Source organism: Sander vitreus, chromosome 1 (assembly GCF_031162955.1).
Source record: "Sander vitreus isolate 19-12246 chromosome 1, sanVit1, whole genome shotgun sequence".
NCBI lineage: Eukaryota > Metazoa > Chordata > Actinopteri > Perciformes > Percidae > Sander > Sander vitreus.
In genome coordinates this window covers 26,750,384-26,773,851 of record NC_135855.1, presented here as the reverse complement: position 1 = coordinate 26,773,851, position 23,468 = coordinate 26,750,384, and the positions used below count along the sequence as shown (strand labels likewise).

The window sequence follows — 23,468 nt, the reverse complement described above, 5'->3', positions numbered from 1 at the left end:
TCCTCTTTCTTCTCTGCTTTTTTCACCTTGTAAGTTCTCCTCTCACATTTCTACATCCAATAAGCTGCTTTGCTGGTTTTTGTCCAACCTGTCCTTTGTCATCAGTCTCTCCTCTCCTCTTTCTCCTGGTGTATTATTTTCACTAACTGTGTTCTTTTAAACTTTGATCACTTTCCCATCTTCTTATTTGGTCCTTCTTCTTTCTTCCCTTTCCTTTCTGTTCAGTCTTGTCTCATCCCTCTCTCTCTGACCTCTTGGCTCTCCCTCATTCCAATGTCAGACAACTGGCCAGTCACCATGAATAATGGAAGAGATGCAGCACATCATCACTTTTTATCTTTTTCGCTCTCTACTTTTCATATTTCCCTATCTTTTTGTACTTTCAACAACACAATGATTTTGTTTAATGTATTCGTGCATTGAAATGCATCCTTGCTGTCCTCAACCCAAACCTAAGTCCTAACTCTAAAAAATGCCATTGGAAGAGGGGGTGTTTTTCAGCAAGCTCTTTGTACATTTGTTAAAGCTACGATAATAGATTTCTTACCACAAGAGAGCAGAAAGAAGACACCAAGTCACCAAAATATGCAAAGAAACACACATTTAATAAAGTACAGAGGCCAAAAAAGAACAAATATTCCAAAGCACTATGCATACAGACCTCTTCTGGGAACAACTTATCGCTCTTAATCTTTTTGAAGTGCAGAAAGGTTTGAACACAGATGGCTCCAGTGAAGAACACAACGGTTGCCGGGCCACTAATGTCTGCCAGCAACTTGACATACTGAAAAGAGAATATCTACTGTCATTTCAGCACTCACTGGGTCACATGATAGGGCAGCCTTATCCCCCAAACTTTTCAGCCAATTTAGTTCAACCAAAAACGGAACTGGTTTGCCAAGACAATGGGAATTGGATTGGATTGGCAATTGGGATTTTGTTCAAAAACACAATTAGCTATTTTTATGTACAACAAAATGTAAAGTTTAGTCAAAGCCAGGATTTGGCAGATGTTGTCAGTGGGTTGCTGCATTTTTCCAGTTAATCCAAGTATTTATTTGCCTAAAATGAGCCCATAAAAATAAGTGGTGAGTAATATGTATTCATATGGCCATATGAGTATGGGCATAACATGGTATTATAATGATATAGTTCAATTAGTCATTTTTTCTAGACAGGACCAGTATCCCCCGTTCTTACAGCATATGATCATCACCACATGATGGTTAAGCGCATAAGATCATCTTTAATGTTTATTTATATTAATATTGACTGTTGTCCATCTAACAAGCATTCAAATAATTTTAAATATGTTTTCAACAAGTTGAATTGTTTGTAATACAATTGCTTATTATTGCCAACTTTGAGTTTAATATGATTAGGAGATTATCCCTTAAACACAAATTAATTGTGTATCAATTCTGATACTGTATGTAAGCTGATCAAATACTGATTCTCCCACTGTTGTTGTTAGTGCATTGTCATAAGTACATGACTTCAATACAGAGAATCAATAACTTCTTGAACCGTTCTTTCATTGACTTTTACTTCTTCATTCTAGTTTTCCCCCCCCCAACTTTGATTCAAATTTAGACTGACTTCTATGGGAAAAAAATCCCATAGTTTTAAATTTATATCTCACAAAAGTCATTATGTCACACTACATGCATGCCTATTTAATCACACTAATTGATAAAGACCACTAGTTGACTCACTGAGAGATAACACATGGCTGTACTGTAGTCTATTTGATGTGTTTATTAAACAGTTAGAGTGTCTTCAGGCAGACATATTGGCAGTGCTTTTGTCTCATCTGACATTCTTCATATTATTTTTTTCAGATTTTCTTGAGCTGTGTTTTTGTGTTTTTGTTGTTGTTGGGGGATAACCTCACCAACAGAGACAGAATTTTATGTCTCCAATTATAAGCACTCAATAAGGTCCTCTAGCAAGCGCTCTTAATATTTAGTTTCTGCCATTTTTATTTGTGTTTCTTCCTCCTTCACTGTCTCTTTCTATCTACTCAGTATACCTGCGGCATTAATAAAGGGCAGTTACTGTGGCTCTTGTTGCTCTAGGGAGGATGGTAGAACATTGGCTTCTAGGCAGTCTCTTACATCATTTCCTTTTTTGTCTCAGTGCACAATTCCCCCCACATTTTTTAATTTTTTCCTTACTACCGCCTTGGTTGCTGTCGGTAACGAAATGTGAGAGCAGCTAAAGCTGATGCAAGACTTAACCATAGGCAACCAACTCATCGTCTCAGTGGTGATGCTTTAGAAAGAGTTTTTGAAGATGTGAACTTTGCCAACATTCTACTACTTTTCTATCTCCATTCAATTACTTTACTATTTCTCTTCTCTTCAATATGGCTTTCTGTTGCTTTCCATTCAATCAGTGAAAAATATGGGATCCATGAAAGGCAAGTTGACAAACATCTTTTTTGCGGGCAATGTTGGCCAAAAGTTTAATTCATACGTAGGAGATATTGTATCCTACGTACAAGATATTTTCTGCTGCGAACTGGATGTTAGCTCCTCCTAAGTAAGAGATAATATCTAAAAGTTTATCTCCTAGGTAGGAGATATTATCTCATTAATGCTCAACATAATTTCAGTTAGAAAGTGTATGTAGTACTAAGGCACAGAGAAAAAGTGTTGAAATTTACGTGTAAAAAAAAACAAACTTCCCAGCGCCTGCAAGTGGTATTAGCGATAAGTACCCACCCCCATCTCACAGTTACGTAACGTTTTACAGTGGACATTTGTATTTAACTGAGAAGGTAAAACATTTTGTTTATGCTGCTTTTGGCTGAACTCTCACTTTCCTTTGTATCTTGCACTAAGCGCTTCAAGCTAAGATTTGTTGAATATTCCCTCCACACTTGCATGTCGGAGTTATACTGTACCCAGTACAAGTGCTGTGCTCTGCTTTTGGTCAGTGCTGATCATTATGGGAAGGGATAATATCACTCATTCAATTCCCTCATCCACATTTTCCAAGCCAGTGGAACAAAAAGCCTTTCAGCTGAAATCTCTTTAAATTACAGCCAGCCTTTGCACCTCCAAGGACAATGCAAAGTGACATCAAAATCATACTCTCTCTCACATCTCTGGAAAGTTCTGCTTCATATTTTCCCTCAGAATAAGTAATTCAGATCCTGGAGTTATTCACACTTCTATGTTCTTTTATACTGATCTACGATTGTTTGTGATGAGTAATTTCATAACAGTTGGTCGCGCTGCAATTTATAATGCTGCAATTTGTTGGCATGGCAGCATTTTGAAGCACTTTCCTCCAAACAACGACACTTTTGTTAGAAATGTTTTACTACCTTGAATTGAAATATGTAAGCTCATCTTCCATGAGCACATCCGTGAACCGAGTGCACATACTGTAACAGAAAGTTATTACAAACAATGTCCATCTCTGGAACTGGACATAATCTCTCTGTAAGCGTGATATTTATCAGCAATGTGGACTATTCAGACATGCAGAGTTATGCACACATTACACAACAATAACAGATAATACGTACAACATATTACAATAACACACCACATACAGTGGATCAGCAATAACAACAGCTTGAGTTTTGTTACATCATACCTTCTCTTTGCTATGTGCTTTGACTGTCTCTGCTGTATTTTCTAAAGTATAGTATGAATATGCTAAGGGGCAAAAAGTATGTGTAAAGTAGTAATAAAGTATAAACTCTAATTTAAAAGGGCTAACACATTCCAGATAGTTATACAATTTGAATATCAGTAGGGCTTTTTTGTTTTTTATTGTCTCTGCCTACATTCTTCTACTTACTTTATGTTTTTTTTAAATACATAATTTCTTATTTGCTTACTTCCAGGCTGACTGGTACAACCCTGCCCTCTCCAGTGATATCAAATAAGAACTGGCTTCGGATACATTTCACCTCAGATAGCAACCATCGAAGAAAAGGATTCAGTGCTCAATACCAAGGTATATCACACTCTCAAGTCTTATTACTTATCTGTGTTCTGCCTCCCTTTAAAGGTCCCATGGCATGAAAATTTCACTTTATGAGTTTTTTTTTAACATTAATGTGAGTTCCCTCAGCCTGACTATGGTCCCCTAGTGGCTAGAAATGGTGATAGGTGTAAACCGAGCCCTGGGTATCCTGCTCTGCCTTTGAGAAAATGAAAGCTCAGATGGGCCAATCTGGAATCTTGCTCCTTATGAGCTCATAAGGAGCAAGGTTACCTCCCCTTTCTCTGCTTTGCCCGCCCAGAGAATTTGGCCCACCCATGAGAGAGAGAGGCATCATGGCTTTCAAACGAGCAAAGTGACAGTTGGTCAAGGCCCCCCTCCCCCCCTCTCTCACAGACACAGAAATGGCACATACTAAGGAAAGCTCATTGTGGGACTGGCTCTAGTGGCTGTAATTCTGCACCAAGGCTGAATTTCGGGAAAGAGACTTTAGATACAGTAATAGGGGACCACTAAGGTCTATATAAAAGCATCCAAAAAGCAGTATGTCATGGGACCTTTAATACATGTATGGTATACACACAAGTATGTGTACTGTCCATTCTGAAGTCTGAAACTACCTGACGGGACCTGCTGGACCTTTCCTGTCATCTAATTTACTGGTTGCATTACTTTTCATTTTATTAATTATCATATTAAGGTGCATATTAGTTTCCACGTGGCGGCTCAGATTTAATTGGCTGCTTCAAACACAAAACATGGTGATCCAAGACTTGTACGTATCTCTGGCTGCACGCCTCACTACCTGTCCATCTCTATCTCTTTTTCTATTCACTTTATGATGTCTCTTTGTTCCTCAGTTGTCGGTCTCTTGCTTTTGCTCTTGCCATTGGTACTTCTGTCATTTTCTTTCTGTCTATCTCTTATGTGATATTTGTGTGTGGTATGGTGTTTTGTGTCTGTGTGTGTGTGTGTGTGTGTGTGTGTGTGTGTGTGTGTGTGTGTCTGTGTGTGTGTGTGTGTGTGTGTGCGGCGTGTGAAAAGGGAGAGAGAGAGCTTTTCATGCCATGTCTGTTTCTCAGTGGAATGACATTTGGTTGTTGCACAGATTTTTCTGTTATCCTCTGCAATGCTGCTACTTAGGGTAAAATAAATGGATTACATTTTAATGCTGCTCAACTACTTTTCTCTTCTCCCCCCTTTTCTCATCTCTTGTGTCTTCTCTGTGTCTTTTAATGTCTTCTCCTTTTTTTCTGTTCTAGTTTTCAGTTTCTGCCACCGTTGCATTTGTCGCGAAGCACTTCGTGAATTGCACGCATTGCTGATGTGTACTGAATGGCAACCCTGAAAATAATAAGCTCTTAAAAGATGTACAGTAATTTAAGTTTAATAAAGTATTATTTATAATTAAATCAATATCCTCCATCTCCCCTCCTTTCTGCAGTGAAGAAAGCAATAGAGTTGAAGTCCAGAGGGGTGAAGATGATGCCCAGTAAAGACTCCAGTCACAAAAATGCTGTCTGTAAGTAAACTACTGTCTGCTGTTTGTGTGTGTGTTTGTAGGTAGTGTGACTATGTATATCATCTCGAACGTTGAAACACATTTGGTCACACACACACACACACACACACACACACACACACACACACACACACACACACACACACACACACACACACACACACCCGACAATGCCTATACAAGCACAGGCTTGTAGATGTTATTAGGGAGATCAGTGATTTCATTTCATCATCGTTCTGGGAGGCAATAATTAATCTTTCCTTTAAAGGGTCAGAATAGAAGAAGAAATTGCATTTTTATGCTGTAGTAACAGTCACGTTTGACATGTTTCAACTATTTTTACAATTCAGTTTATTACAAACCAACCAATGATGCAAATCAACCTCCTTTTCGCAATTACTTCTCTGTAATTAAAACAGGCTGAAAGAGCGATCTAATTCAGAATGTACTATTTGGTATTCTTTGTGTGTCATTGTGTCAGCCCCCTGTACAACCATCATGTTTGATACCAAAAGTCGTACTCATGAGCCTTTATATTGTTTCTGTTATGAGGGTTTGAAGAACTTGTCAAGCCTTCCTTTGACACACACAGTAAATTTCCCTGTGCTGGTATCAGGATGATAATCTGCTACAGCCCATAATAAATTCAGCATAATGACTCACATTCTACTGGCTGTATCTATTGCTTCCTAATAGATAAGTCCTTGCATTACTAATAGATAAGTCCTTACATTATCAATTTTAGCTTTTTATATTTTAACTTTCTAAGTTTCAAGTGAAGTCTGGAGGTTTTGTGTTGGAATTCTTCATGGCTGAATTTTGTAGAATTGGAAATGTGCCCACCGCATCATATTCGTTCCCTCTGAAGGTGCAGCCAAGAATCCAGAAAGTAACAGTGGAGTCTCCATCAGGTGAAGTCATTAATGGGTACATTTTTGACAGTCCACATCTGAGACATATTGTATGCCAGTCGAGAAATAGTACATTCCTATGGCGGACATTATTGAGGGCCAATATATGGAGCTATATATGGGATATACTTGCAAAAAAAATGCAAAGTGTCCCTTTCAGTTTCTGTCTTACTACATTATTTCCCATTCTGTTCTCCTGTCCCCGTTTCATGTGCTCAGCTCTTTTACTTGAAAAATAGCCTACATGTCATTTCAGTGGGATTTAAGTAGGTGTTGTCGTGCCTTTCACCCTGACGTTTGTGACATGGTGAAAGCCACTTTGTGTACTTTTACAATTGTACAGAGAGAGTTTTAAATACAAAACATGACTATGGGCCCTATTTTAACGATCTGAAACACAAGTATCAAACGCCAAACACAAGTAGCTTTGAGGGCGGATCTCGGGCGCTGTTGTTTTATACCGGCGGGATAAATGACTCTTGTGCCCGACGCAAATCTAAAATGGGTTGGTCTGAAGTAGCTACATTACTCATAGATGTGGTTTGGGTGTAACGTGCAATAAACCAATCAGAGCGTTATCTCACATTCCCCATTCCCTTTAAAAGCAGGCGCGTTTGTTCCATGGCGGATTGTTATTATAATGTAACAAAAACATACTTCCCGATGTTTTGGGCTCATTCTCACTGAATCACGAGGTTATGAATGCATAGTGATATTTTTGCAATGTAGTCTAACATTAGACCCAGATTACCTCACCATAGACGATGCAGCTCTTCTGTCTCTCCTCTCCTGTGCTGCTGCTGGGACATTTGGGTTAAGTGGCATCGGCACATGCAGTTCAACATCACATCTCCTTAAGTCCTCTAATATTTCCTCATTTATGTCATCAACACATCCATGATTCATGGAAATGTTGTGTAAAACAAGGACATATTTTTCCTTGTATTTGTGTATGGTTTGCAAAAATGGAAACTGCTGGGCCCGTGAGATGAGAGAAGCAAAGTGTATGCGCGGTGTGCACTCTGTACATTACGGCCAAGCATGCACCCTTAAAATAGCATCTGAATAACGCGCCACTGACTTTAGACTAGATTTTTCCTGATCTGTGGCGGAATTGTTTTCTGAAACTGCAAAATAGCACTAGGGAACGTTTGCGCCGGAACACGCCTCCTCGTTTTGCTGAACCGCCCCCAGGAGTTCAAGTTCATTCCCTAATTTACCGACGTGAGTCTGTGGAGGGAAAAGTCCGCTTTGCGTCAGGTGCAAAATAGGAATGATACATACGTTGGTTTACAAAGTCAATTGCGCTGGGTGCAAGATATGTCAAAGTTAATCATAAGATTAATTTGCATTTTGAAGCTGTAACTTAAAGGAATACGACACCGTTTGTTGAAATAGGGTTATTCAACGTCTCCTCTATATTTATATAGGTGGGCATAGCATTTTTGTCTCAGTGCATGCATTGCCTTAGTCCGGCAGCGCCGGCGCTAGCTTAGCTTAGCGTAGTGAATGGAATCCTTTGTTGCCGGTTAGCAAGTCGTGAGTAAAAGTGACCCAATTGCTTTATTGCTAACTGTTTTTTCCAGTTGACTTTATCGCACTGAAAAAAAAGTCGAGGACTGCCGGATGGATCAACGCTGAGAAATCCTCGGTAGCTGTGACACAACTGCAGGCACGCTCATTTCAGTCGGCATATGTTGGCATATTCCCCCACACTCACACCACCAGATCGTGTTGGCTCTCATCCTCACGTCCTCGGGCTGTTGAGCGATCGCAGCCTCCTCCTCCTGTCATTTTATTTCCAAAGCACACAGCTCCTCTTCTGAAAACTCTGGTTCGTGGAGGTATGCTTCTGGATCTTGACTGTCTGAGAAGTCATCCTCTTTGTCTCTCAAAAAATCCAACATGTTCATCGCCATTCACTGTCTACTGTAGGAAAAATAGCCAGCTAATATTCACGCCGGTGTGTTGACGGAAGTTTTCAGGTGCTGCGTGATATCTCTGTGCCCAAGTAGCAGTGCTTCGGCTGTAGCCTACTTCCACCCAATATAGTCCCAAGTCAATATCTGCCTAGGAAATCATCTAGTCTTAATCTGCTATTTGTACTCGTTGTGAATATGCAGGCCACAAGAAGTAATTAGGTTTTGTTTTTGTTGTTGTTGGGTCACTTTTACTCACGACATGCTAATGGCAACATAGGATTCCATTCACTACGCTAAGCTAAGCTAACGGCGGCGCTGCTGGACTAAGACAATACATGCACTGAGACAAAAATGTGTTTGCCCACCTATATAAATATAGAGGAGACGTTGAATAACCCTATTTCAACAAACGGTGGCGTATTCCTTTAAGTGCTGTAAATTAATAAAATCATTTCCCACTTCTTTTGGTCCAGTAAAAATACCATTAGCCACCCAGCCAACCAAATAACATGAAGGTGAATGCATTTTCTTTAAGGGGTAAACAGGATTGACATTGTCCTCAGAATCCCCGAGGCAAATGCAAGATGAAAATTGCTTTGTGTGGATTTTATCACATATCAAACCAATATTTTGATGTGAAACTGTCTGAAGTTTTGTGCTTATATGAGAAACTGCAAAAGAGGAACTAGGTGTGCACACATCCAGGAAAAATACTGCAAGACAAAAAATACTTGTGCATGGCACAAGGGAGATCTATACACTGTTAGGCTCCAAATAAATAGATGTATTTCTCTTTTACATAAAGGCAATGTTTCAATCTGCAAGATCTTCCTCAGGCCTGAGAAAGTACAGTATATTAGAAGCCACAGTGAAAAAACTAAAGCAAAGCTTTGTCAGAGAATGTCTCAAGAGTAGTACACCATTAGTTTGTTTTAATGCTGGCAACTAATGTGCACAGTAGGTGTCAGTTTTTGTGATTTATTTTGGAATTTAGGCCATTAAAAAAACCTGAAGTGGCTGTGTTTAAGCATTTAAGTTTTTGCTCAGTTTTAATCAACAACTCAGTTTCAGCTTTGGAACAGTTGTTTGTACAGAGATTTGAAAACAGCAGTTGATATTTAATAGGTCTCATTGTAAAGGCAAATAAATAACTGAAGTTCTTCTGTGTGTATTGTGTTTGACTAGTTGATCATAATGGGAGGTGTAGAGGCCTCAGGAGAAGTATTTCTCACCTCAGTTGCAGCTAATGGGAATCCGAATTAACTTAAACATTATGTTGACCATAAGGCAGTCAAACAATGAGTCTAATGATGAATGCCATTAATAATTCTACAAATGGCAGACATATTTCTTAGCAGCTTGGAGACGCCTCCAAAACAGTATTCAGATCATGTGATGGAGGATTTTAATTGTCACAGAAGCCCAAGCTCATACCTCATCCATTCCTTAGCATTTAGCTTCATAATAAAACCCTCATCAATAATTTTGCTGATTTACACGCTCAGCCAAGCATGTGCTGGTGCAATTAACATTAGTATGGTATTTTGTGTGTGTGTGTGTGTGTGTGTGTGTGTGTGTGTGTGTGTGTGAAAAAGAAATCTTATGTGCTTGTGTGCTTCTTCGTGTGTTGTGGCAATTAAGATTTAAACTGGTATGCTCTGTGTGTATTTGAGTATGTGTGTGTGTGTGTGTGTGTGTGTGTGTGTGTGTGTGTGTGTGTGTGTGTGTGTGTGTGTGTGTGTGTGTGGGTGTGTGTGTGTGTGTATGTGAGGAGTTCCCAGGGCAAATCAGTTTATTACACACACTTTCTCTTTTACTCTTGCTTACACAAACTAAGCATGCACACACAGATACGCAAACACACACATATAAAAAAGATCAAGATCAAAGATGTTTCCACATGAGAGAATTGCCTGAAGTCAGTCTGCTGAGCCCTTAGCTATTGCATTAGCTTGTTACGAGAAGGGCCAGCTAATAAAAACACCTTATTGTGAAGTAGCTCTCTTATCACAAGTAACCCTATGTGGATTTTATCATGATGTTTAAGTAAAATCACAGTGATCACCAGTGGTTCTGTATGTGCTTAAAGACTATCAAGACTATCAAAAGTATAGCTTTCCCACTTGTAAAATTATGGCTGCCCTGTAGAGAACATACTTTGTTATCTGTTATCACAATGTGGAGCCAAAGAATGATGATAATGACTATAACTGTAACTGTGTAGTCCAAGGCTCCCTTCAACTTCTGCAGCCCTGGACCTAAATGAGCCATTTGGTTTCTCACCATGGGACCCTTGCTCATTAAAGCATACTAGCATTTTTATCATGGGGATCAAAACTGAGGAAATGTGGGTTTTCACATTGGTTCGAAGGATCAGTGAGTTTACCACCAAGTAGTTCAGTTATAGGCTATTAGGCTGGGAACAAAGATCATTAAAACGTAAAAGAAAATGTAAAGCCAAGGTCCACTTTTGGTCCCGAACCAGTATTTGAACAACACTTCTTTACACTGTATGACTCCCAGTGGTAATATTATAGCTGTATGGCAGATAATTATGCAATATATAATCATTACAAAGAACCAGAGACTGATGATAATGAGTTTTACCTGTCTAGAGAATGGAGTGCTTATGAATCATAATCTAAAAGACTGTCTGTATCAGCCTCTAGCCTATATTAAACCACCGTCTAATAGGCAGACTCATATGAGAATAAGTTTAAATCAGTTTGAGAACGGTCTGTTTATGAATAATTCTCACTTTGACTATTGATTAGAATTTTACGTGATACTGAAGAGAGATGGATGGATGGATGGATAGATGGATAGATAGATAGATAGATAGATAGATAGATAGATAGATAGATAGATAGATAGATAAATAGATAGATAGATAGATAGATAAACTCTGAGAAATAAATCCGTAAAATAGCAGCTCATTACCCAGACTTTGTCCCGTGATTAAAAACTGATTAAAAACTGTCTGTAGCTGCAACATTTTCTGTTATTTAAAGTTATCTTACACAAAGCTGCTCAGTTAATACACTTCTGAAATGTAATCTGTTTTTAAATTAATTTAAAGCTTTAATGCTTTTTTCAACACTTTGAACACTTTTAGTGACGCTTTTTACAATGATGGTGTTGTGAATAGCTCACTATGTTAATTGTCAGAATAAAGGTCCCATAATGCAATTTGAAATGTAAATAAACAGAAATACAAACTGGAATCAAGTTCTATGGACAATTTCTGTTAAAATATACAGTCATACAGCTGTTAATACACAGCTATTTCTTAGAGTGTAGATACCTAGGAGATAATCCAATAAAAAGACATAATAAGAGTGGTAACTGCAGCCCATCATGTAGTTGCCCTCTCTCAGCGGTAACATTAACTTACTGCTGAGGTTGTGTCATAATTTCAGAGAGGGTGAAAGATTGTGATTAAGGAGTTTTACTCCCGAGACAATGACCTAGAACTGTAATGATTCATTGTGTGAGTGTGATTTTTAATCAGTGTTTTCTTCATGATTGTCAGGCAAGGTGGTACTGGGCTACTCACATGAAAGCTATCACCACTTGAAATGTGAAAATCACACGATGGTACAGCACCACAGCTAAAAACATTTGGGAAAGCCTCACAGTAATGCATCAGAATAATAGTTCATACTGTGTTTCATCACACATGGCTCTGACTCAGCATCATAACAAGTGTATTATAACAAGTGGCATCATAACAAGCGTATTTATGTGGATAAATTGTGTGGGCTCAACACAGTGATGTTGGGAAGATGGCTGCAGACTCCAGCTCTTGGCTTGATTGACCTGTGAGCACAAGAAGGTGGAGGAGAGAGAGAGGGCAGAGTGGATAAGAGGCAACAAGAAGAGCAGAGGAGAGCAGCGGAAGAGAGCATATCAACAAAATGCACTTCACACATCTCTCCTCATCCAGCAGGCATCTGAAGAGCACTTCAAAGACCCTTACCTGAAACACATGGCAGCTGATTACAGACACACACACACACACACACACACACACACACACACACACACACACTCTCCCACGCTCTCCCTGCATCTTTCTTTGTCCTTGCACCCGCTCTTATTGCCTATTTGACCACAGTTTCTTTTGTAATGGCTTATCTGTCGGCTGTTATAATAACTAAACTTTTGTGCTGCATGGCTTTGCATTCTCAATGCAAATGTCTCTTATGTTTATCTGTCTTTACGTTGCCCTCTAAGCCAGTCGTTTTTCATTTTTCTCCAATTCCCCAAGCCAGTGGTTTGTAACTCTTTCTCTTAAGAACACTTTCTTACAACAAAGAAAACAAAACTAACAGCAGAAAAAAACTTAAAACTTTATCAACAACCTTAATGTACATATTCGACATGGCCTTGTTTCATAAGCTTGATCCTGTTTTTATGACTCTGAATTGACCAACACCTTGTACTGTAATGTAAACGTTTTGTTAGTGACACCTAACCTGCTCCTATTGAGACCAAACACTACAGCTCATTTCAGTTCACAGCAAACTGATTAAACAACGGAGAATTCTCATTTAATGTACGACATTTTTGTGGGAGTTTAAGTTTGCAAATTATATTCTTGCTTACCAACAGAATGCCTCAGAAGAGATGAACATTTTTTCACCATCATTTGACAATACAGTATGTGATACCTTCTGTTCTTTTGAGAAGGATAAAAAAGTGATAAAAAAAAATTAATCATCTTTCATCATTATATTTACAACAGAAATGTACATTATTCACATTTAAAGTTAAAATTGTCTTTATATTCTAAAAGGATATATTTGCATGGATAGTTTTCCAGTTTGTGAATTACTGCTGGGTCACACCTTGAGTATTTATGATGTTAATCTTTCATGATACACTCAAAAAGCAGTGTCACGTCTAATCTGGCTGCGTTAAGGGCTAATGGTGATGGCAGTAGCCACATACAGTAATCTCATTATGCTTGTTGGCATGTGCAGTTACTGTTGTAACACTGGCTTGTAAGTGGGATGTTTCTTTAATTTCTTTTTTAATCGCACATTTTATAAAGTAACAGAAATACAAAGATGAATAAATCAACAAGCAAAAAAACGGCAGACATATCCAAGCAACTGGATGTAGTTTTTAATGCAATCTAAGAGGAGACCTCAAACTTTATAAAATGATACATGCCGACATTCTTGTCACAGTGGTAGAAGAACTACTCAGATCAGCACTTTACATAGTTATTGTATAGTACAGTAACTTCATCTGCAGAGTAACTATTAACTACAGCTGTCAAATAAATGTTTTATTGCATTATAAAAGTATAGCATTTCCCTCTGCAATATAATGGTGTAGAAATAAAAAGTTGCATAAAATAAAGTAAGTAAGTAAAGAACCAAAGTAAATATATTTTGTTATATTCCACCACTGCAGAAGCTTCATAGTCTCTTTATACTTGTTACAGTGTTGAATAGTCTTTACTCAATGGTCAGTGGGCTCTTTGAAATATGCCTTAAAACACTGTTCCAGAGAGCCAGTGGCGTAACAAGCCAACACCGGGCCCTTATGCAGGATTATCAAGGCGGGCCCTCCTACTAGAGCACGTGATGACGGCGCAATGTCCACAAGTAGCCTACCATGAATAGGACAGGATAGGATCATAGAGACACAGCATATAAGAGATGAGATGACTGACAAAATCAGGAGTAGCCTACGCGCACCACAACAACAACAAAAACACTGGTGAATGTGCACAATAACACATGAAAAAACACACAAGGGCAGTCCCTCCAGGATTTCGCTGCCTTTTTTTTAGATTGTTGCGGCCCAAATTGCTTGATTTTGCGGGAGCTTTTGTAAAAAATTGCGATAAAAGCGTATCTGGAGCGTATCTGCTCCGGAGGGCTGCGGCTCGCCGGAGCTGTGACGGAGTAGGAACGCAGCCGTTCTGCAGTCAGTGGAAATACACACATTGACTTTAATGGAAACCTAATGACTCCGCCGCCGTTCCGGAGCGGATCCGCAGACGTTCCGCAACCGGTGGAAATTGGGGGTTAGTTTAAACCCTGTCTATAGAAGCAGGCTGCTGTATTCTATTACAGACGTCAGAAATGCCAACCATGGGTGCCTGGATAGCTCACCTGGTAGAGCATGGGCCCCATGTACAGAGGCTCAGCTCGCAGCAGCGGCTGCAAGTTCAATTCCAACCTGCAGCCCTTTGCTGCATGTCATTCCCCCTCTCTCTCCCCCTTCATGTCTAAGCAAATCCTATCAAATAAAGACCTACCATGCCAAAGAAATGCCAAACATAGTACATGGGCACCAACAAGAAAATGAATCACTTTGTACAAATTCCTAAAAAGTTGACTTTTAGAGATGAAAGGTTTGCTGAAGACACTTTGATGATATGGAAATCATATTATGCATCATAAGCTTGTGTTTAAACGTTGAATGGTCTTTTAAGTGCAAATATGGGATTAAGTCAGCTTGAGGATTTTGACATCAGCCCAGCAGTATTGCCAGATATTTGGCAGCAATATTTTTCTATAACAATCTCATGTTTTTTGCATGTTCTGGATTTGTTTCTGCAATATGAACCTTTGTATTTGATGCCAATGAAAGCCATTTGAACATGAGTGAGAGAGAAAGGGATGAGAGAGCACGACAGAGAAAGTGTGCTTTTCGAGTGTGTTTATGTGGTGATTTTTGGACAGAACATCAAAAACACAGCAGAACAACAAGACAGCTTGTTCTGTTTGCATCATATCCCACACAAACACGCATACACAGCGTCTCTACGCTCACAACCCCTCAGCACACACATGAGAAAATTACACAAACGCAGCAAATCATTCATCCATCTTTTATGCTAGGATGCACCACACTTCGGCACCCCTTTGTAAATTGCAGCTAATGTGTAGAGAAAAGCGGGGTGAGCTGAGAAGAGCTGAGAACACAAAAGTATAGAGGAGTGAGTGGGAGCAGAGGCAGATGAGGAAGACAGGAAGAGAGAGGCAAGTGGGAAAGATACAAGAAAAGATGGACAGAAAGAAAAAGAGAGCTGCTAAGAGATCAGAAATTTCTCCAGGATATTACCTTTTTCCCTTTGTGCTATTGTAGTCCCTTTTCAACATTCTCCTAATTTCCATTTTATTTATTCTATTCTTCATTTCACTTTATTTTTTTTGCTAACCATCATTATTCATCCACAGAGTTAGAGCTGGTCTAAACTGGTTTCTATCATGTTGCCTGGTCTCATTTACATTTACATTATGTTTTAGGCATGCAGCAGATGCTCCCTGCCACAGCGACATCTAAAACCAATGACAGATCCCAAATATGAGCTGGACAAAAATTGCCATGTGTTTTGCGTTTATGCTTTTTTGAGGAACAGATAAGCTCATGCAGATCAATGAAAAAAAACACGAAGGAATAAGATGCTTAAATGTGAGAACTGAGAACAATTCTCTTCATTAAATCACTGCACGTGTTGGTTTTAAATTTGACCACGAAAGATGTTCTGTCATTTATTTTTTGTGCAAAACAAATTTTTTTTTCTCACAATTTCTCCCTGGAGGTTTTTATTAAATCTTCATGTCATTTTGCACACTGCATGTTTGAATTTGCTTATGACCTACACAACATTTTGAAAATTCAAACTGTATGACTATGCAGAGATAAAGTTTATTATGGAGGCAGGCAAACATTGCATGGAAACCATAGACTGTATATAAGAATGGACCAACAGATCCCGTTGCTCTGGACGGAGACCAGTGAAGGCCTTTAGAAGCACTTTTCCGGTGAGCGCTGAGCGTTACTGCGCAGCCTCCAACTGAGAGAAACAACGTAAATGTGACGTCAGCAACGTGTCTGAAAGTTGTAAGTCTTCTGGTAGCTGTGCCAAGAGAAATCTCAATCATTCCCAATCTTGCAGAGAGAGCGTAGGTATATGTAAGGAGATAACATGGACACAGGCTAATTATTGCTAACTAAAATGCTAGTTAACATTAGTAATTAAACTTAAACAGCTAATGTAAGTCCAAACTGCCTGCGAGCTTCTCCTGTACTTTAACATAATTTAATATATATTTAGTAATTCCTCTACTATGCGACAGTAAGTCGCGTGGTTATGACACAATCGTTAGCCTATTTTTACAAAAACGTCTGCTACGGAGCCATAACGTGAGGTACAAGGTAATGGAGCCTTTTATACATTGTCGTGTTTCTTCAGAAATAAACAATGGACAAATAAAGTCTTTAAACGCTTCAGATGTAAAGTTATTCGCTGTCAAAGTGAGGTCAAAATGAATGGCAGTCAATGGAATGCTAACGTCGGGTGATCGCTTTGTAGCATCAAAATGGCGCCATAGGAGATTCGAGCTCTGAAGCGAAGCTTACCCCCTTGATGGAAACAGACAACATTTGAACTGTGTAAAGTTTGGTAGTTTTATGTAAAGTTTAATATTAAGCTGTAATGTAACTAGTGAATAGCCTATAGCTGTCAAAATAAATAAAGATAATCAGAAAAGTAACATGTTTCTGTGTAAAGAAACATAAAATGGAAATGCTAAATTAAAAAGAAAGAAAAGTAGCCTACGGAATCATGATAATTACAGTGCAGTGCATGAGTAAAACGTTACTTAGTTAGTTTCCACCACTGCAAATCCCCTGCTTTTTTGCCTAGAGCAATCGGTCAAATTTCTTAGTGACATCTGGCGGAATAAATTAATGCTCTGTTCAGGGACAAGCTAAAGGTCACAAGGTATGAGCTGTTCACAATTATGTTTTCTACACATGTTAACGCCTCACAACTATTAACGTTAGCTTTTTAAATGCATCTTGACCTGAGACTTGTCAGGCTGTGGCTTTACTGGCCGTAACGTTAGCACTTTGTGGGGGAACAACAGCAAAGACTGACTGAAATATTGGCTAAAGAAACACTAAACTCATGTAAGTTGATTCATTTCATGAAGAGAAAAAAAATCTTTTCCACTAATCGATTTTTGTGTTAAACAATTAGCTAACAGCTAGGTTACGTACTGTAACGTTAGCTAACTTTAACGCTTCAGGTGTGGTTTGACTGCTCGTGACATGCTAGGTTTGCAATAAGCTATAACAGGGGTCTTCAACCTTTTTTTAAGCCAAGGACCCCTTAACTGAAAGCAGGGACCAGCCACTATATATATATTGTATAAAATGAAGTTGCATATTAAACGGGGCCTACAATAGAGTTTAGGGCGACCTAAAGCCTTTATAGATACCTTTTTATGGTGCATACAGTACTAAGCTATTACAATAGCCTAATAATTGTTAGCATGATTTTATAAATCAGGTTTTAATGTCAAACATACACGTGGCACAGTGAATCCTTAGGATTCACTGTAACTGTGGATGGCCTTAGAGACTACCTTATCAGTAAGCCTATCATCAGTAGGGATTTGTATTTGCTAATAATATGTTAGATTCATTTTAGGACTTTTTAATTTTTGAAAAAACGTAACAATAATTTGCAGTGATGCTGAGGACCCCCTAGGGGCCCCGGACCCCCTGTTGAAGCTCCCTGAGCTACAGTATTTAATGTTAGCTGCATTAATAGCTTTCCATGCTACTTTTGAAGTAAAGTTACATGCAAAAGGTTATTTGAAATGGTGAATCAAGTTAATTTTGTTTAGGCTAGCTACTGATGTAGGAAGACATTCTTAACATTTATCATTTAGCTATAGGGCCTAGCCTATACATTATCTTAATGTAGTATCAATTTGGTAGCCCTTTGGTAATAAGGTAAATGTTACACTTCCATGGTTTTTTTAGAGGTCATTTGGTTACTCTCTAGTTATGCTGCTGTGAGGACACTGGTCATCAACGTGTTTTTTGGTCACATTCTGTATGTTATTCAACTTTTCTTCTCCGTATCACATATCTCTTGACATTACTTAGATTTCTTTTTTTTTTTAAACTACTGTGTAAAATCTGCGTACATGGAATTTGTAGGCCTATGTGATTATAGCATCTGATTATTTTGATGGCATACATTTTTGTTTGTAGAAGAAATTAGAAAATCTTAGTGAACTACACTTTTTTGGCATGTATTTTATCCAGTTCAAAATAAATAAAAATTACAAGACTAGAATACACCGCCTATAGACATCACCCATACATTCATTCTTATGAGAGTTGAGCTTGTAGTTTAGACCAGTGGTTCTCAAACTTTTTGACATCAAGGGCCCCCAAACTGACACAAATTAGACCACGGACCCACCTGATGGGATTTTTGCTTTTAGATGTTTTATTACTGAAGAAAGTATATGAAAGCCATGACCAATCATACATTCTGTCATTGTGATACTTATTGATGAAATTATAGTGAAAATAAATGATTCCACTTTTTGCTGGGGACCCCCTGGAACCCCGTCAAGGACCCCTGGGGGTCCCCAGACCCCACTTTGAGAACCATTGGTTTGGACCACAGTCTATGGTTCGGACACAAACATTGACAAGATGGATTTTCATGTGATACTGTATGTGATCCTGTGATTCCCGTGGGATATCGTGATATTGCAAGAAACCAGCTGCCGTGCAAGGTAACTTTCACAGCAGACATTTTGGCCTTTCAAGTTGAGAAATACACATTTTAAAATTGTAGTTTTTTCTGCATTTTCCTTGATAGTCAAGCAAGTGGATGTAAGATGGAAGTATTGAAAAAAGGACTTTTTCTCTAAATCGCATACTTTTTCTTTTTACTTTTAGTACTGCAGCTGCCCTTACAAAGCGCATACTGAACCTTGACCTTCTTGCTCATATGCTGTGCATAGGATTGTGGGTCAGAAAAGTCAGAAAAGCTCCCTGGCTTGCGTAATGCAAAATGTGACTGGATGTAGTAGGACATTCTGTTATTTTTGGCATACTGCATTTGACATACTGTTGATTGGGACAAAAGAAAAATTTCTGGCACACTAAATAGTATGGTAATATAGGTATTGGAATGTGCTTTCAAATGAGTTACTCCAGTTTTTCTTTATAAGGAAGGAAAAAAACACTTGTTGGCAGATGTTTTTGTTTCATTTGAGACTTGTTTATTTTCTGTTGGATGATCTCCATAGACAGATAAATGGCTGATCATAATGAGGAAACTGTTTTTATCTTTAAATCTTTAATTTATGATTATATCTGTTAGGTAGAAAAATAAACACAAAAGGAAAAAGCTTTATTTTCATATTTAGGTCTGTGTATTTTTTAAACATGTTCCAGAGTCAACTGAGAATAGATTTTATTTTTTTTTATTTAAAGGCTTATTACTGCATGCCTCATTTTGTAAATTATCAACAGTTGGACATAAACATGACTTTCATCACATATGAAAAACACTCAGATGCTTGTGATCACAATAACAAGGATGATTTGCATTCCCTCTCACCTTCCTCTTACTGTAAAAAGTGGTATGAGAAGACGTTTAATGATTTACCTGTCAGAATAATATGATGCTGTGTAGGCCTCCAAAGATTACAAGATGTCCCTAAAATGTGTGAATATATCCTTATCAAATGCACATCCATAACCTTAAAAAAGACAGACACTGCTTACCATATTTCTTTTCCTTTTTTTTATTTCAGTGAGTCAAAGCGGTCTTGCTGGGGATGTTTGTCCAGATCCTGGAGTTCCAGAAAATGGCAAGAGGATGGGCTCAACTTTCCAGTAAGTTCACTTTATTCCACACTCAACTGCTCTCAAGTCACTCCGAGTCAAATCAAGTATCAAAAACACACGCAAGTGCCTTGCATGTTGTTGATCTTTTGACCGGCACACGGATCATTTTTGTACGTGTGTCAGATGTTTAGAAACCAGACTGCAGCATATTTTCTCACTCTGCAATGGATTGCAATTGCAAACCTGGCATAATTCATGAAATCAATTGGATGATATGGGAGAAGAGGGATGTTTGCTCAATTTATGTGCATTTTGTGCTTGGTTTATGTGGTGCTGGTTTATTTATACAAGTCAGAACAGCTTGGTTGTTTCCAGCACAAAATGTGATAATCAGAAGGATCAGGAGAACTCCCGGTGGGCTGGTATTTCTTTGGACCGATTAACTTAACGCCTTGCTGCGGGCTGAACAGAGTTGTACTGAAAACATACAGTATTGTTTGTTTGCATATTGACAATGGGTGCAGTAAGGGACTCAAACTGAACTGAGTTTAGATCTGATGACTTCTCATGTTTGAAATACAGTAGGACTGTATCTATTTTGAGGTTACAGAAATTGTGACTTCAGGGTCCCGTTCAGATTGTCAGCTATTTCTTTAAAGACCACATTGTGTGTAGTTGTCTCTTCTCTCTTCTTCACACATGGACATCCTTGCCACTTTGCCCCTGTTCTTGTCCCAGAATCAGTCAATGAGAATGGAACTTCCTCACCAAAGTTCTCCACTGTTTTTCTGGAGACTGAAGTGTTGTGGTTCATGTATCATCATGAATAATTTCTGTCTGTTGGGGATCTGTTGTTACAGCTTTGGCTTTTTAGATGTGAACCACGTTACGTAACTTTCTGTTCATGTTCATCCACACACACACACACACACACACACACACACACACACACACACACACACACACACACACACACACACACACGCACACACACACGCACACACACACACACACACACACACACACACACACACACACACACGCACACACAAAATGACAAAAATGTAATTGCATTGGAATTTTGCACGTGTGCCACCTGCAGGTAAAGAGTGTTAAAGTGGAATTGTTTTTTTTAGTTTTTTTTTTACTGCAGGTCTGAAACTACAGTTCTCCTCAGCCGTTATAGGCTGAGCCTGTGTTGTTCACTGTGTGTCCTTGTTTATAGTAATCTTTAATTATCATCAGTAGCTCCTCTGTCCAGAGATGCACCGTTAACCATCAGTTTTTACAAATTTACATTACTAATCACCATCCAGGGGTCCACATTACTAATCAGCATGTTATACATGGGATCCATGTATGGCAAGGAAGTAGGATCTTGACTAATAAACAAGGACTTGGTGGTCACAGGGATTTTTAAATGAGTCACTCCATGGTGTCTGCCATCTTATCAATAGAAGGGAAGACATCATTTCATTTGATCAGGAGTGAGCAATTATAAAATGATCACATCTCCCTACGACTCATCCATTTAGCATCAGTAGCAGCTAAATTGCTCTTATGTTTCTCTTGTGGTTATGAGAGAATCAATATGGCCGTTCCATTTTTACCTTTTTCTGAGACTATTTTTAGGCCAAAATAATTTTAAACAATAATCATCTTTTAATCTCCAGCTTCTGGTGTGCTTTTTTACTATTAGCAACTTTGACTGCACAAACTCTGTAGGACTATTAGTGGAGTTTGACTTAGTGAAAGGTCATTACCTCTGTGTGTGTATATGTGTTTGTGTGTTTATCTGTGAGTGTTTACGTGTAAGTGTGCATGCATGTTGGCATGGATGTGTTTGGTGTGTGTGTGTGTGTGTGTGTGTGTGTGTGTGTGTTACAGGTTTGTATCTAATCATCATTAAGCTCCGAGATGCAGGCGCTGGAACAGAATTGTGTAGTGATTAAATAAAACAGGAGAAATAGAAAGAGAACATAGCTGCAGAGAAAAGAAAAGAGTTTTCACTGTTGGGCAGTGAAGATGTGCGAGATGGCTGTGTACTGTGTCACAGCAGTTTTGATTCACAGACAACTACATACACAACTGCGAGGGAAAGGATTTCGTTCTTTTCAAGGAAATAACAATAACAACAAAGTTTTCTTTCCTGTAATTGTACATTTCACAGTGAGCGGCTGGATGGGAGGTATTTTCAGTGTCATCAGTATCGCCGAAGTAGTAGAAGCTGTAAAGTGAATGACCCAACTCTCCGTGACAAAGGCACTAACGGAGAGATTTAGCCAGGCAATACAACTCTACAGTGTTTAACAACAGGGTGGAGCCACTCAACAACCAGAACCCTACGTGGTGAATGTTTGGCCAGGTGGTAGACTGTGGTGTGTATCAGCAGGGAGGAGACATTAAGCTTTACAGACAAGACACCATGCAGACTTCCACTCAGATGGCTGAATGTCCCTCTCACATTAGACAGCGGGGTGTTGGAGGGAATGACGAAACAAGAATGATAAGAACAAATGATGAGAGAGAAGGCGAGATGAGTGGAGAACAGAAAGGAGAAGAGAGCAAAGGAATGCAGACAAAAAGAAAAAAATGTGTGGAGAAAAATGAAGGGTCTTACAGAGAGAGAGAGGAATTATAGATCCTAATTAGATAATCTGTGGGGACGGTTGTCTTCCACAGGGATCTAAAAGCAACTGCATCATTTAGATCATGGCCATCATTCATACATTATTTCTACAATTATCTTCCTTCCCTTAAGATATAACCAGTAATGTCAGAGGTCTCTGCAAGTATCACCGTATCACCTTTTATAAAGTGGTGAGTGCTTGAATCAATGTGACTGTTATTACAATTTTTTTAAAGTGTTGTTACTGTTGTGTCCCCTTAAATTAGAATTGGATCCAGCGTCCAGTTCAGTTGTGATGACAGCTATGTACTACAAGGATCTAAAAGTATCACCTGCCAACGAGTCACTGACACACTGGCTGCCTGGAGTGACCACAGACCCATCTGCAGAAGTAAGTTTCACCTGTCATTCCCTCTGAAACCTGTTAGGACTTTAGACTGTTAGATGCATTAGCAGCTGAGCTTTATATACAATGGGTTCATTTTTACTGCCAGGACAAGGACACGTCTGCTGCTTGGAATCAATGTGCACCAAGTCTATTTTTGTTTAATATTCATTGTACTGATTTGGCTGCATTAATTAACGGAGTACATTTTTATATAACATCATTGATAACAATTGCATCACACATCAATGAAATGAGACAAATTACAGATGCATATATGACGAATTATATGTGTAAATATGAAGGAGAACTATGGACATATTCATATTGCATTGCAACTATCACAGCATTCCTTCAATTTCAGTATGTCATGATATTTACTTAAGCATGCAAAATCATAGTAAAAAGTGAAGTGTATTTTAGTTTTCCATGGACATCCACAGACTGCATTTATATAGTACCATATATTTACACACACTATCATATATAGTTATACACTGAT

The 23,468-nt window shown here is 38.7% G+C and overlaps 1 protein-coding gene across 1 annotated transcript in view; it reads left to right on the top strand.

Moving 5' to 3' along the window:
- The window catches only part of LOC144523220 (CUB and sushi domain-containing protein 1-like), a 339,360-nt gene that overhangs the window by 139,600 nt on the left and 176,292 nt on the right, over window positions 1-23,468 (top strand). The window contains exons 6-9 of the mRNA XM_078258647.1: window positions 3,863-3,975; window positions 5,408-5,485; window positions 19,919-20,000; window positions 22,848-22,972. Of these exons, the coding sequence (XP_078114773.1) occupies window positions 3,863-3,975; window positions 5,408-5,485; window positions 19,919-20,000; window positions 22,848-22,972 (398 nt within the window). The remainder of the gene's footprint in view (window positions 1-3,862; window positions 3,976-5,407; window positions 5,486-19,918; window positions 20,001-22,847; window positions 22,973-23,468) is intronic.